The sequence below is a fragment of the Penicillium macrosclerotiorum genome (assembly GCF_028827735.1).
Source record: "Penicillium macrosclerotiorum strain IBT 26536 chromosome Unknown utg000014l_segment0_segment0, whole genome shotgun sequence".
NCBI classification, from domain to species: domain Eukaryota; kingdom Fungi; phylum Ascomycota; class Eurotiomycetes; order Eurotiales; family Aspergillaceae; genus Penicillium; species Penicillium macrosclerotiorum.
The window spans coordinates 134,437-149,110 of NW_026643093.1; the positions used below are offsets into that span (position 1 = coordinate 134,437).

Consider the following 14,674-nt stretch of genomic DNA (forward strand, 5'->3'; position numbering starts at 1 on the left):
ATGACCTTTTTATGTATACCCCTTTTGCTGTCCTCTATTTCTTTGCCTTGACTTTTTTTAGATGTTGGTATTTCCATTTGTAAAGACATTTTGGATATGATTACTATGCTCTGTGACCCAGCTCGAAGCTCCATTACTGTATCAGTATTGTCTCTCAACAAGTAGGCGAGTCTTACACCTGCCCGATACGTACAGACGACAAGCTGGACTACTTGTTCAATTACAGCTACAAGGTCCACGACGGGCTCGAATTGAAATAGGTAAGAAATGAAGGGCAGATGCAAATAAGGATGATAATAATAAATTGGGCGAACGTTCGCGGTCCTCACATCAAACGATTAAAAGAACACATCGCCAAGCGAAAGCAAATATGGCAGAGCAAGCTAGTAAAGCACACAACAACTCTTTTGGCGCACGAGCGCAAGAGTACACTCAACTAGACATGGCAAGACATGAGAAGATAAAGAATAAGGGATTTAAGAAATGAAATAAATTGAGAAAAAAAATCACACTGGACACAAGCAAGACATGACCCCACGGAGGCCGGCGGCGCCTGGTCTGCAAAACACTGTCATAAAGTAGAACGTGACTGGAACACGAGCATGGGTCGAGAGGTAGATGATATAGAGACTGAAGAGCTTCGTGTTGGTGAAATGCAGCGCAGAATCGTGCAGCACAATGCAATGCAATGTGGCTAGCCTCGCGTTTCGGGGTATGTGCTTGCTGCCATGAGCAGGTGCAGATCAAAGGCGAATGTCATCCAGTCTTAGGCAAGGGGTATCCTTCCTGAGGCTCAATGTGGTCGGCTTGAACAGAGTTTGATCTGGCAGTCCTTGCTTCGCAGAACACATTAAGAAAACAAGTCCAGCTCATGGCTATCTCGAAAGATTCGAGACAAGGCTTCATATTGAAGAACCTTCGGATTCTGGGAAAGTAAAGAAAAAGAGCAGTGGCGCACTCGCATGAACATCAAGATCGAAAAGAGGAACGAAAGCCTAACACCACGCTTGCGTCTCAGAAATGTCGTGTTGCCAGCAGCAAATCATGTGCGTCGTTTCGTTTCGGTTCGTCTATGAGAAGAAGTGGTTGCATATGTATGTATCGTCATTTTGCACAATCTTCATTTTTGGGGGGGCGTGACATGACATGGCATTTGATCAGGTTAAAATTTCAAGGAAAGATGTGTGTTGTGTGAGCTTCATCAAAACCACCAGTTGGGGTGGGGTGTGATGAAGCGAGAGGCCGAAGAGAAAAAGTATGACGAGATAGTGTCTTCAGACATCCCAGTCTTGTCAATGCGTTCAGAAACCATTGGTTTGAACATGAACAGGATCACGATTGGATGCAAGACAAGGTGATGACGGAATGACACAATAATGTGAGATAAAAAAGAGATAGAGAGAGTGGATCACAAGTATGTAAGGTTGATGAGTGATTTTGATGGCAGATAGAGCGTTTTCGGGTTTCATCGTGCTTTTCATTTTTTTTTTTCTGCTTTGTTGAGTGTTTCGCTGTTCTCTGGGTCGCAGTCATGAGCCCAAGGAGCAGGAGAGATACGAAAGGAAAAGAAACAAATCGATAGATTTGGTCAAAGAGAGCGAATAGCATCAAGTAATGTCAAACGGTGATCACAGTTCCGCAGTCAGAAGTTCTGAGTCTGGTTTGCTTGTATCAAATTGAGTCGCCATAGAAACATTCAAGATGCCTGTGTTGAATAGAGGTAGATAGGTGGCTGGTAACGAAAGTCAATCCCAATGGGAGTCGGTTTCTCTCTTCTGGAAATATCAAAGCATCGATTCATCCAGAAAAAAAAATGAACTTAGCACACAATCAACGCAGTTGCAGGATCCGTTCAGTATCTGCAAGAAAAGTCCACTCGTCGAAACGAAGTGGAATATGTGTCGAGCGTCGATGCGTTGTGCAAGAAATTCCGAGCACCAAATCGAGAGAATAGAGCCCATCACAATTTTCTCTTCGGTGTAGAGAGTGAGAGTCGTGGTTGGTGAAGTTGCAATTGATTTTTTGGGGGGGGAGGGGTTTCACACCCGACTAGCCAAAGCAAGAAGCAGGAACATTGGTGCGGGAGAAAAAAGAATAAATCGGGCCATCAAAGCATATCGTTACAGTCGTCAAGGCCGTTGCTGTCATAAAAAGGGCTGCGAAAAAGGGGCAGATGCATGTCAAAGCATCTTCCCGTCGTATTTCGTTCAAGTCATTATGCAAAGGGTTGAGGCAGTCTCGCGAACGAACAGGCACCGCGCTACGAACGGAAGTTGAAGAAAGAGAAATTGGAGTTCCGTTCGACAGCAGATGCACGAAATAAATGCAAAGACGTAATCCTTAGTTGCGCATAGAAGGCATGTTAAGGATTTGTCGACGTATGCGCTCGGCATCCGAAAGACCTTCCTCGAAGGGGTCTTGCAGCGTAGGTACGCCAGGCTTCACTTGTTCTTGGATATGAGATGGGTTAATAGCGGGATGAGCGTAGGATGGGAGGCCTCCGCTGGAGAATGGATCAGAAAGTGAAGGCGCATGTCGAATGAATCGACTTGGGCCGTCGCGGCGCTTTACCACGCCTTCAATCCTGAAGGGGGAACCGAGCCGCTTAATGTTTTCACCACCGAGACTCAGCAAAGGATTGGATGGTTTGGGATTGGGAGTTGTCTCCTCTGCTGTAGATGAGTTGAGAGATGAAGGCGGCGAAAAAAGCTGGTTAACATCCTTCGGTCCAATGGCACCGGTGGTTGTCGCACCGCGATTACGAACGCGAACTCGGCCATGTGCCATGCTCTGAAACTTGTTGTCGCGAAGGTAAGTCTCGAGTCGGTTCTGAACTTCTTCCTCCGAGGGATCCTTTTCGCCATATACATCACTTGAGAAAACATCGTCGCTGTCTCGTGGAGTTCTATCCATATGAGTGTTGCGACGCAAACGACGACCAGGTACATGAACGGTCTCGCGGCGTGCTGACTGAGGAATATCTTGAACTTGACGGTTCGAACCTCCGGGTCCCCAGGTGCTGTACACAAACGGTGATCCCAGGCGGGGAGGAATGTTGTATGGCTCAACACGGAGGTGGGGAGCCGGGAACTGAACAGTCGAGGGCTCGGCCACGTGGGTGTCAGAGAAAGTGTGCAGCGGTTTACCGAACCAGTCCGCCTTCGACTCATCGGGTACTGACATCTCGGCAAGTTGAGTCAGCGGACTCGGGTCATAGGTGGACGCCAGAGAGACGCCCAGATCGCGAGTGGTGTAGGCAGTAGAGCTTTTGTCGGCAAAGGCATGGATGTGCGGCTCAGACGGGACACCGAGCATGTCTGCCATTGGCTCCGGACTGCGGGATTGCATCATGCGCTGATAGTGAGGCGAGATGCAGAACTTGCGTCGACATAGCAGCTTGAGTCGCCCGCGGGTCTTGGCATCAGATTTGGGCCACAGAGGCTGGGCAGGGGAATCCAAGGCCTTGGGAGTGGAGCTGCCGCTGCGGTTATCAGGTTGGGTGGGAAGAGTCTGGGTGAAACGGAGTTTCTTCTTCTCCCAGGTGCGCTTGGCACGGCGCGCAACTCGAGACGTAACGCCCAGGGGCGGAATACTTCCCGGAGTCATCTTGAATGGAGTGATTGTGGGATCTTGCAAGTACAGCTGGTACGTGTTCCACAAGTGATTGTCCATGTCGCGGGTCCAAGACTTGTCCTTTAGGACCTGGGGACGCTGCACCTTCAGTCTCTTGGGCAGGGTTGGGGATTCCATCGGGGCCTCTTTGGGGAACTCCAAAGGGAACTGATGATCAAAGATATCGCTCTCGTTACTCGTACAACTTCCTCCTACTGAGGGCCGCGACGCAAATGTTTCGATGGACTCGATTGACGAGTCAGAGTGGTTGGAGCATGCAGAATCAGGGCGTGTGATGCTGCCTACAAATGGGGTCTGGTCCCATGAAGGCCATGGATGTTCCGTGTCGCATGAATCGAATGGCGTGCCTCGGATCTGGGCCGGGGGAGTCTTGAAGGCCATGCGCTGGCGAGGGGGTGCGAGGAAGCGATCATCGTTGACTGATTCGTCTGGGACTGATCCCCCTAGGATCGCGCTCGCCTGAGGAACTTCGATGGAAGGTAATGGCACATCTTGAGTACCCTGGGATCCTTGGAATCGGAAGATGTCGAGGTCAATCCGCTCGCACACGTCAGTCCCCGATCGCACACGGACTCGGGGCAGACGACAGCTGGAGAAAGAATGGCGGGGCGGTGGTGGGACTTCGACGTGTCTTGACGGGCGTTCCGGGGTCCTGGGCTCATCGGTACTGAGCGACGGGAACGTGAAGTTCTTTGGGAGCGTTCGCGAAAGCTGTCGCTGAGCCATGATGGTTAATAATTGTGGAGAGTTCAGTTTCCACTTGTTGGTATGTGGGGACAACAATTGGCAAAACTGTAGTGGCGTATCGTGAGATGATGGCGTTGATGTCGCGACTTCGCGGATCAGAGATGAAGCCACGCGGTCGCGTAAGGGTCGTGAATCGTGAGAAGAAAAGGAAAAGTAAGATGGAACGAAGGCGAAGAGGAGGGCGTTGCAAAAGAAATCGGGTTCACGTCGATGAGGCGTGATCTGGGGAAGACAGGGCACGGTGTCGTTGCGGAATGCGCCAAATCTAGAAATCGGGGATCACCAGATCACATCCGCGGCTCCATCCCGGCCACGAAGTAGGGAATGGAGAACGTCCTCATTACCGAACGCCGAAAATACACAAAAGAAAAAGAGCCTTCCCTCACGCGCAAAATGAGGAAGGGAAGAGGAAGAAGGAGAGGGGGGAGAAAGGGAAGGGGGGGCAGAAGAGAGGAGGTGAGTGAAGAAGAGGAAGAGTTGAAGGAGGTGAGGAGGTGCAAAAGGTGGTTGGGCGCCAGCAAGTGAGGCGGACGGGGGACTTGGGGGGTACCAGGTACTTTGCACCTGTGGCAGCCCATACCTCCCAGGTACCACCCAGTACCGCCCAGTACCGCCCGCACAGCGGGCCTTAGGGGGGGGCCAACGATACACGAAGTTCAGCGCTTTGGCGGTGGGAAGGGGGGAAGGCGCGAATTGACTGGCAGGTACTGGGGGCTACTTTTGAAACCACAGCCATTGGGCCAGTTGGGCCCACTGTATTTACACCGGAACAAGTAGGGACCAGGTACTTGGGCAGGTACCTGGTACAAGCGCTCCGCTGTACCCTCGATCCACGACCACTCTAAAATCTCGACTACTCCGTGCGAGACACTAAGACCTGCGCTACTTGTGACTAACCTAGAACTAGAATCAGAGCCAGATTTCCAAGCGTGGACGTGAGCATCCACGATGAGGAATGTGTGTTGTTTAGATTTCCCTCGAGTCCTTCCTCAACGAACGAGTCACTGCAGTGTGGACCTTGCTTGATGCACGCTGCAGCATGATCATCCCGGCTCCTCGAGGTCGAGAGAGCACGGTCAAGAGACAAGTCGAGGAGAGACCTGCCAAAGGGAATGCGTTCGGAGGACCTAGTTCGTCCAAGATACAAGATCATCTCCGTCTAGTAATTGGGGGGGCTGGGAGATAATTATAGCAGAGAGAAGACCCAGATGAAGTATACCGAGGATCCAAGATCCAAGTGTCTGTGCTGGCCGGAGCCACCGACTCCATAATTAACCCGTCTGTACAGTCGATCGTGGGCTCGGTTAACCCCAAACCCCTCCCAAGATATCTTCCGGTGGGAACTAGAAAACACTATGCCTCGTACCTACAGTAGAAACTGGGAACGACGTGCTGCGAGCTGCGAACCAGACCAAGGGAGAGACACTGCAAGGGCGCTCTCTGAAGCCGATCCGCAAGATCCTCCCGAGAACGGTCACGCTGCGGTGATGGCCATTGCAGACGCATCTTGACTGCCTTGCCTTAATGAGGCGGTTTTCACTTTCCCTGCAACCATACCACTATGAACTATAAACAATCAAAACAGCAAAACAGTGGCGTTGTAGCTAGAGTCTTTGAAGCTTGGGTGGCTCTTACCTTATTCTTTGTCGGTCCCCAAGTTAAAAAAAATCCAGGAACCGCCGAGATCAGTGAAATTTTCATTGTGCGGTGTACGGGGCATCGGGGGCCCAGTTCGTACCCGTCGTCCCCCGTCGTCCCAATATAACCGTTTTGGGGCGCCATTCGCCTCTCCACCGACGCGCGACGCGTCGCGCGTCGCGCTGTTACATACGCGTTTGGGCCAGCACCCAGCTGTTGTATTTTTGGTATTCTGTGACACACCCTCGCAGTCCCGCTCCAAGTGGGGAAACAGGATGATGCCCGCACTCCAGTGGCCCTGGTACTCCGTCCCGGGTCATGTACGGAGTACTCCCGTACAGTAACTTCGTCCGTTCGTGGTCTTTTTGGGAGCTCGTGGACACCATCGAGAGCTCGAGTGGGGATTGTGGGTTGCACCAGTGGTGGACTCACCGCAGGTGCGACATTCCGTGCAGTGGGCCAGATGACAATGCCTCGAGGCATGGCCCTGCAAAGCGCTGTCCGGACTTCCTTTTTAGGTGGTTTTGACGTATTTTCGACGCATGTACTCTGCGTGTAATTGACAATTGACTGATATGGGAGCCATGCAAACCTGTTGACAGTCGACTCACGTTCTCATGGAAACGACCTCACCCCTACCATGAATCTATGCGCGTTTGTGGTATGTACAGGTGACGCTGCATGAACGATATGATCATATCAACAGCCAATGGAAAGTTTCTCGCTGTTTAGAAATTGAAAAAAGAACATTTCCCTAGCATATAATCCTGCTAGTTCTGCCACAATTTGAAGGGAAACGTATATATATACATATGTATATTGCACCAAAGAATTGAAAAAATCCAAGCCACTGTGTTTTCAATTCCTAGTTCATAAGAGGATGTAAATGAAAAGAAAAGCAGCCTATCTAATTCATTGCCCCAGATTGACTTCACCAAGAGCAGCAAGATCGATCTCCGGCTCGCGATACCGGAACATTATCTCAATCATCGGATTCGTAATCACTTCAGTGCCATGCTCAATGCTGTTCGGCCGTCCGTGATCCTCCTTGAACATCCAGTCGTATTTCAGCAGCAGATGAATAAGAAGGATCTTTGCCTCGTGGACTGCAAAAAAGCGACCCGGACAGGCGTGGATGCCATGGCCAAAGTTATAACTCTCGCTCGTCGTTGTCACCAGCTGATGACGGTGCTCGTGCCCAGGCTCTTGCCGCTTCTTGTAGAAGCGAAAGCCGTCGTACGTGGCTGCGTTTGGGTAGATGCTGTTATCCTCGTTGACGTGTGCGGAGACGGCAATAATGGCCCCCTGGGGAATCACCGTTCCATCAGAGAGAGGAATGGCTTTGACAGCGAAGCGGTTCAGGGAAGCTGAAGAAGAGAGGTATTGTGTGAGATAAAATGTATAGTGGGAGAATGTCTTGCGTGGAGTTCAGGAAGGGGACAAGGTTCGAGGCGACTCACTAATGCTCACGGGGTTGATCCGTTGTGACTCTTTCATCACACTATCCATTAACTTGAGCTTCAATAAACTGGTCTTCTTCAGAACGCCGTCTTCGGCAATGACAGTGCGGATCTCGTCGCGCAAAGGCTGAATGTATTCGGGGTAGGCTGCTAAGTCGTATATTACGTTGGTCATCAGGTTAGACGTGGTATGGATGGCCGCCAGCGCCAGGCCAACTTGTGACCGGGAGATATCGCACAGGGTGTTTCCCTCTGCCGACATTTCTTGAAGCCAGTCAAGGGCGTCGGCATGTGAGCGCGGAGGGTCTTCTGGGGCCAGCTTTCCCTCGCGGATCAGGGCCCGTTTCTCAATCTCGCGGTTTATAATGGAACGCGCCACGACCATATGCTGGCGGAGTTTTCGGACCGATGGCATGAACCAGTGCACAAATGGACGAAGGGTGGACGGCCACATGCGTAGCTCACGGGCCGCAGCGAAGGCATCGAGCGTGTAGTGGACGGAGACGTTGACCCAGTCTTTGTCACGGCAGATATGCTCACCCAGGAAGGCGAGGGAGGAGAGCCGAGCGAGGATGTATGGAATCTCATGGGAGAAGTTATACGTTTTCCATTCTAATTACTGACTTCGTTAGCAACGACGACTGCCAGGTTCGTGATGTGCAGGGGACTAGGACTCAAAATTGTACCATTTGAAGTCGGAAAGATGTCCTCCACCGTCGCTGCCGTCTCTTTGGAGAGTGGGATTGTCAATGATCCTGGAGAGTGATGAGAATTGATGATTCTTCCGCTAGCATTAGAGCAGCTCAAGCATACCGAGGGCTTGGGTCAGCTTCACCCGCACGAGATCCACCGTAATCTGGCCCGCTTTGGATCCTTTGGGATGGAAAGCTTCGAAGCCCGCGATGCGATCATCGAAGAAGTTCTGGCCATGGTCAATTTAAGACGCCTTTCAATCCTCATGTCCCGGACAGTATGTGATTTACCTTCGTGGTCGCTCGTTGAAAATCTAAGTGCGGGTGGCTCTTGATCTCATCAATATACTTCGGGTCCAGTACGATGAGGGGCTGAGTGCCCCCTACAACCTGGAAGACACTTATACCCTGTTAATTTAGATCAGCATCCTGCTATATTTTCAAGCATCTGATTATTCTGGCTCATGATTTTCTACCTTAGCGAACCCCTCTGCGAGCAATGCCCGCGCTGCGTTCGTGAAACGCGCCTTGGCTTTCTTGTTGGACAGGCTCCACCATTTCTTACCAACCAAAGGCACCCTACTATAGGGAAGTTCATCGATGAAATCCCGCCAAAAACCGAAAATAAAGACACCTAAAAGAGCTGCACAAATGCTCTGGGCCAGGTAAGGGCTTTCAAGTAGTCCGGCGAGGACAGCCATGACCGGATCAGCAAAATGGAAGATCAAACGGCATAAATTGGAAAATCAACGAAGACACAATGGCGACTGTTCAAATAGTTACACTGACTTTGTGACTTGGCACCAACCACGTCGCGGCAATTTATGATTCCGCTCCGTAGGCCAGTAGGCCAACCAGGGCTTCTTTATTGTAGATCATTCGGGATGGAGGCAGCCGAGATGTCGATAAAGTGACCCACAAGACGCCACAGCCGGAAGCTGGGCCAGCCGGATGGACACGAGCCTGCGGTCAAAACACGCGATTGAGCTCAATGCTCGGAAGCTAGAACCCCCGAGAGGAATGGTAGGTCTGTCAATGCAGCGTGGTTATGCATCGTACCTCCTAGCGTGGCCGAAAAGTCAAACACGAACACGAAAACGACATCCTGCAGACTGACCCTGGCCCGAAGCATCCTGTTGTGATTTTGTAATAAACCTTCTCGACAGTCCACTAATTGATCTCCGGGGTATGAGGTGTGAGCTTCATATGCTGTACTTGGACAGCTAGAGTAGTACATGCATGGTGCACAGCGTGAAGAAATAACTTCATGGCATAGATTGGGGTTATAGGGACTTGCAGCGGTCCAAAATTCTGAAATCACTCTACAAGCCCTTCAATCAAATCGGGGAGGATTCTACAATTTCTGCAACGTATGCAATATCCGAACGGGGATGGATATCCAGCGCGAAATGCTTCGAGGTATGACAGTCTCAAATATGTCCGCTAACTAGACGACCCTGTATTTATTGCGACTTAGCCGGTCAGGGATAGAGCTGTCGTGATATAGGTCGTCTGGAAGCGGTTGCATGAGACCTAGTACGTCTCTGTACAGCCCAATCATGCTCGAGAGGCGGGTAAGCACCCTAAATCCCCCAATTGAATCTCCCCCTATTTACGTGGTCGTTGAAGACCGGCTTCGTTTCTGAATCAAGTCTCTAACTATCTCACTGCAACTAAGCTGCAACCTAATAATACCCCGACAAAAACAACATTGGATTTACTCCAAGTGTACCTTTGCCCATCAATACTAACAGTGAGGGCGTCTCTACTCCAATATTCGTATTATTCAGCGTCGCGTGCTCACGGGTCCCGTGCCAAGACCCCGCATTCAGCTGTCCAGTGATCTCCGTCATCCCCATTTGCCCAATCTCTCCCCGCAATGTCCGAAGGCTCAAGACTCACAGTACTCTCCTCTCCACGTCTCTTTTCCCTTTCCCTTCCTTACTCCGTTATATACACTTAAATCTACATTAATATCGTGCCGATTGAATCATGGGAGACTACGGCTCCACAGTCCCACCCCTCCGCTCCACCCCTGTGGGCAATCCTTCCCACCTTCCGCCAGTCCCCAACGAGATCTCCGTGCTGGTGACAGGGTTTGGTGTAAGTCCATGATGCCCAAGTGAGAGGATCTGCACCGGATTGCACTCATTCCCGAACCCGAGCACCTTAGCCCAGGTCGACTAGCATATTTTGTATCCCAAACTATATCGTGCTCTCTAACATTCCTAGCCCTTTAAAACCAACCTGGTCAATGCTTCCTATCTGATCGCCTCTTCCCTACCGGCTTCGTTCGCCTTCCCCTCACCAGACGAGACAAACCCCGCAACTAGCGACGGCGATCGCCGCGTTTCTATCCACGTGCATCCGTCCCCAATCCCCGTCGCCTATGCGACCGTGCGTGAAACCCTTCCCGTGATCCTAGAGCAGTATGCCGCCACCCATGGTGGAAAGCGGCCCGATCTAGTGGTTCACATTGGGATAGCATCGCCCCGTCCGTATTATTCGGTCGAGTCGCAGGCGCACCGCGATGACTATATCATCACCGACATCGAGGGTCGAAATGGATTCGAGGATGGTGAGAGGCGCTGGAAGGAAATGGGGTTGCCGGCGATCCTCCGCCCAGGCTTAGTCGCGCACGATGAGCAGCATCAGAATAATGCACCAGCTGCTAGTACTTCCGCATCAATGAGTACACCCTATCCTCCCGATAACAATTTCCTAAAAACATGGAAATCCCTGGCTCCCGCAGATCTAGATCTCCGGGTCTCGCAGGACCCAGGTCGGTACCTTTGCGACTTTATCTTCTATACGAGTATGTCCTTGGCCCTGCTGGCGGGTCAAGACCGCAACGTGCTCTTCCTTCATGTCCCTGGAGCCTCGGAAGACGCCGATATCGAACGTGGAAAGAAGGTCGCCCTGGCACTCATTAAGACCATGGTGACCTGCTGGATCGACGAAAAGCATGTCGCCTGATCGTCAAGAGCTCAATATAATATGGCCACGGAGGCCGCCTGAATAACCCAATCCTCTCGCTTGCTTTTCATTCTAATCTTCCGTTTCTCTCTTGGTCCCGTTGCATATTCGGTTAGCATGTCTAGCATATTTTCTGATCAATCCTATTGACATAATTCTAACATCTATCGGTGGCTTGCGTTTAGCTGAAGAGTGGGGACGGTCGATCCATTCTATGGCGTCCATAGCTTCACAGCCCATAATCATCTTTTTGCTTTTTTTCGCATCTCAATGCGCGGATGGTGTCGAACGCTGAAACTATTCTTCCTATGAATATATCCCGAAGCTCCTACTTTTTTTTTTCTAAGAATTTAACCCATTCAAGGTTCATCACAGCGTAGACAGCCAAAAATTTACCACGATATTATACTCCTGTCACTGGATAGGGCCACTCAGTTGATCAGCCCCAATAGAATATCATCCACCTAATTGTCTCATAATTTTGAGGCCACAATTTGCATTTCTCATTCCATCAGGGCCGAGCAAAGAAGAGGCGGCATATTTACGTGCGAAATTTCTCTTTGGATAATACCTTTGGTGGTATTATCAGCTATATGACCAAATTAATGATCCCGAATTCGCTTCGGAATCTCTCAGAAGGCAGGTAGCCAGGTTTTGGCTAGACTATCTGCACCTGCTGGCCTAACCTCACGAACGGTGTGTGGTACCTGGCTTATGAGCTAAGATGTTTGATCGCTTGGCGAAAACATGGACGTTTTTTCGTCTCACTTCAGAAGTCATGTAGTGCCATTAGGCCGAATGACATTTGTTTGTTCAGCTTGAAGCATCAAAGGCCGTCTATCGGTTCTAAAGTACATTTTCTTTTATCCGGAATTACATCGTTCGATAAACTTGAACTCCACGAAAGATTTTGTTCATGTGAGAGAAGAGTTGAAAATAAGCAAGTTCCAATTATTGTCCTTTTCTTTTGCTTGTCAGACATTTCTCCCTCACTATCTACCACGTCCCCAACACCCAAAATTTAATCTATTTTAATCTTGTACTTGAATTGTTCCTTGCTTACCATCACGAAGGACGCTGGATGTTGAGCTACAGGTTTGATTCTCAAACTTCTGGTGTAACCATGTCTCCATCCCTAATTCCATATTTACTTCTTCCATCTTTCTTTTAAAATGAGCAGGATTTGAGATATTCTTTATAAAGAAGAACCTCGTCCATGATATTCTCGATGGCTAAATAATGTCAATATTTGATCAAAATGTTATCAGCAATCGGTTCTGAGGTCCTCAATACATCTTTCTGTGTTTCTCATCCAATATGGACGATAATACTCACGTTACTTAGTATCCTTATTCTGCCGGATCTCATCCGAAACATCAAATGGAGGATAGAATTACGTGGTATTCCTTTTATCCTCTCTGACAGTCTGTTTGGCCCATTGCTACAATGGACACAGCCTGCACCGGATTATGAAAAGGAGTTACGAACAGCCTATTCAAAGGTGAATGAGTCCAATTTACTTCATTTTCATGCGTCAGATTTAATCAGCCTTAATTCAGTACACAAAACAAGGCAAGCCATTTGCTATGCCTGCATTGAATGGCTCCGGTTGTATCCTTGTGCCCCCTCCTGAATCATGCAAGGAATGGGTCAGTTTACCTAAGGACCACCTAGGGTGGACAGAGCTCGTCAACCATGTAGGCTTACAATTTCTTGGAGGGACCAGCTGGCCCAGAGCTGATATGATACTACTCTAAATTAGGAATTGAGACTCCATTCCATCAACCTTGATATCGGATGGAAGGTGGCATCTGATGCCCTCCTTGCTTGTGTCCGACCCGCTTCCGTAGGTATGAATAAAGTCCTGTGAGTTAGTTGGCCAGAAACTAATATCGGGACATTTGAAATCCATTCAGACAAAATTCAGCATCATATTTTCGATATAATAGATCATGAGATCAACCGGCTATTCACCAGTTCAACCACCAAAGGTATTCCTTGATCCAGATTATAATGTATTATGATCGTACCACTAATGGGAACAAAAGATTCAACGATATCCAGTATCTTTGATACATCTATGGATATTTGCGTCTCCATCGCATATGCATTGGTTCTTGGTCCAGACTATGAAAAAAATGAGGTCCTTCGCCAACAAATATTTCGATTTATTGAGTCTGTCAATGAGAGAGTCCCAGAAATTAAGAATTTCCCGACAGTCCTGAGACCTTTTGCTAAAAGATTCTCATATTACACTCGAATAATGAATGATGTGACTAAAACAACGAAGAGAATTTTAGTTCCTGAGATTAAACGGCGAATGAGCAGTATTAGTGAAAAGCCATCCGATACCCCACAGGGCGAACAATTCTTTCTCGATACAATGATATATTTTGCGATCAAAAAGGGCCTGTTGACCGAGAGGAGTACGGAAAGTGAAATGAACAATTTGGCAAATACACTAGCCGATCACGTTCTTGTACTAGCCTTAGAGATCACGCTCCCTGTGAATCTAACGGCGAGCAATCTACTTTATCAGCTCTTAGAGAGGCCGGAATACATCAGACCACTGAGAGAGGAACTCGAAGGCGCACTCGATCACACAAATGGGGTATGGAGCTTTGACATGTTCCATCGTACGCCAAAGATTGAGAGCTTTTCTCGCGAGGCATTACGAATAGTGACAAACGTCGCCTGTAAGTATGATCAAAGTAACTATTGAATAGGGTGTTCAAACCTGCTGACAACTTTCAAAAAGTCACGAGCTCTCGTATTGTGAAGAAGCCACTCTTTTTACCTTCGTTGGGACGAACGATCAAGCCTGGGATTGAAATCTGGCTACCTAGTCGATGGGTTCATCTCGATCCTGAGATCTATCCCGACCCAGAACGATTCGACGGCTATCGATTCTACGACCCTGTTAAAAAGACTTGTGAAGTACAAGATACACTCACACCTTCGCCCCAATGGCTGATCTTTGCCATCGGAAGTGGTCTCTGTCCTGGGCGACTTCTAGGAATACGTACTGCGCAAGCAGTGCTCGGTAAATTTCTGTTCAACTTTGATATGCAGCTTGAGAATGATGAAAAGGCTCCTCCGTTTATACAAATCTCAGATGGCCTTTTCTTGAACTCCGTGATCAATATGCGGCTTCAACCCCGACCAGCTTGTCCCTTAGCCTCTTCGAAGAGCCTGTATGAGCGGGAGGCCGATTAAATAGGTTGGAGATTGAGCCGCCTGAGGAAATTTATCAGAAGACGATGTAATGAAAGCCAGTCATTCTCTTTCTTTATAATCGCATTTTGAAGAAGCGTTCAAACATACTAGTGTTGTTCGGCTTGGCTCCCCCCCCCCCCCCGGTGCTACGTTTGGTATCACTCAATTTCTAGGCAGAGTTCTTTGTGAGACCGGAGCAAATAAGGGCGAGGAATTGGTCCACTCATTATGCACCTAGGTGTAGCTTAGTAATCGATGCAGGTGAATAGTTTACTAAATTATAATAAATATCATTACTTAGTTAGCTAGATG

At 49.1% G+C, this 14,674-nt stretch overlaps 4 protein-coding genes across 4 annotated transcripts; 2 read left to right on the forward strand and 2 right to left on the reverse strand.

Annotated features, from left to right (window-relative positions):
• Positions 1–2,340: 2,340 nt before the first annotated feature.
• On the reverse strand, positions 2,341–4,359 carry N7462_011626 (uncharacterized protein; the record flags this gene model as incomplete). Its single annotated transcript, XM_057083340.1, has 1 exon — positions 2,341–4,359. One exon carries the CDS (start codon positions 4,357–4,359, stop codon positions 2,341–2,343), a length of 2,019 nt encoding a protein of 672 aa, XP_056927753.1.
• Positions 4,360–6,930: 2,571 nt separating this feature from the next.
• On the reverse strand, positions 6,931–8,871 carry N7462_011627 (cytochrome P450; the record flags this gene model as incomplete). The annotated part of the gene is made up of 6 exons (XM_057083341.1): positions 6,931–7,385; positions 7,479–8,090; positions 8,165–8,233; positions 8,292–8,400; positions 8,462–8,578; positions 8,647–8,871. The coding sequence occupies 6 exons, from the start codon at positions 8,869–8,871 to the stop codon at positions 6,931–6,933; spliced, it is 1,587 nt and encodes a 528-aa protein (XP_056927754.1).
• A 1,291-nt stretch (positions 8,872–10,162) lies between these two features.
• On the forward strand, positions 10,163–11,146 carry N7462_011628 (putative pyroglutamyl peptidase type I; the record flags this gene model as incomplete). The annotated part of the gene is made up of 2 exons (XM_057083342.1): positions 10,163–10,273; positions 10,403–11,146. The coding sequence occupies 2 exons, from the start codon at positions 10,163–10,165 to the stop codon at positions 11,144–11,146; spliced, it is 855 nt and encodes a 284-aa protein (XP_056927755.1).
• Positions 11,147–13,409: 2,263 nt separating this feature from the next.
• N7462_011629 (uncharacterized protein) lies at positions 13,410–14,362 on the forward strand (the record flags this gene model as incomplete). The annotated part of the gene is made up of 2 exons (XM_057083343.1): positions 13,410–13,842; positions 13,905–14,362. The coding sequence occupies 2 exons, from the start codon at positions 13,410–13,412 to the stop codon at positions 14,360–14,362; spliced, it is 891 nt and encodes a 296-aa protein (XP_056927756.1).
• Between the last annotated feature and the right edge of the window lie 312 nt (positions 14,363–14,674).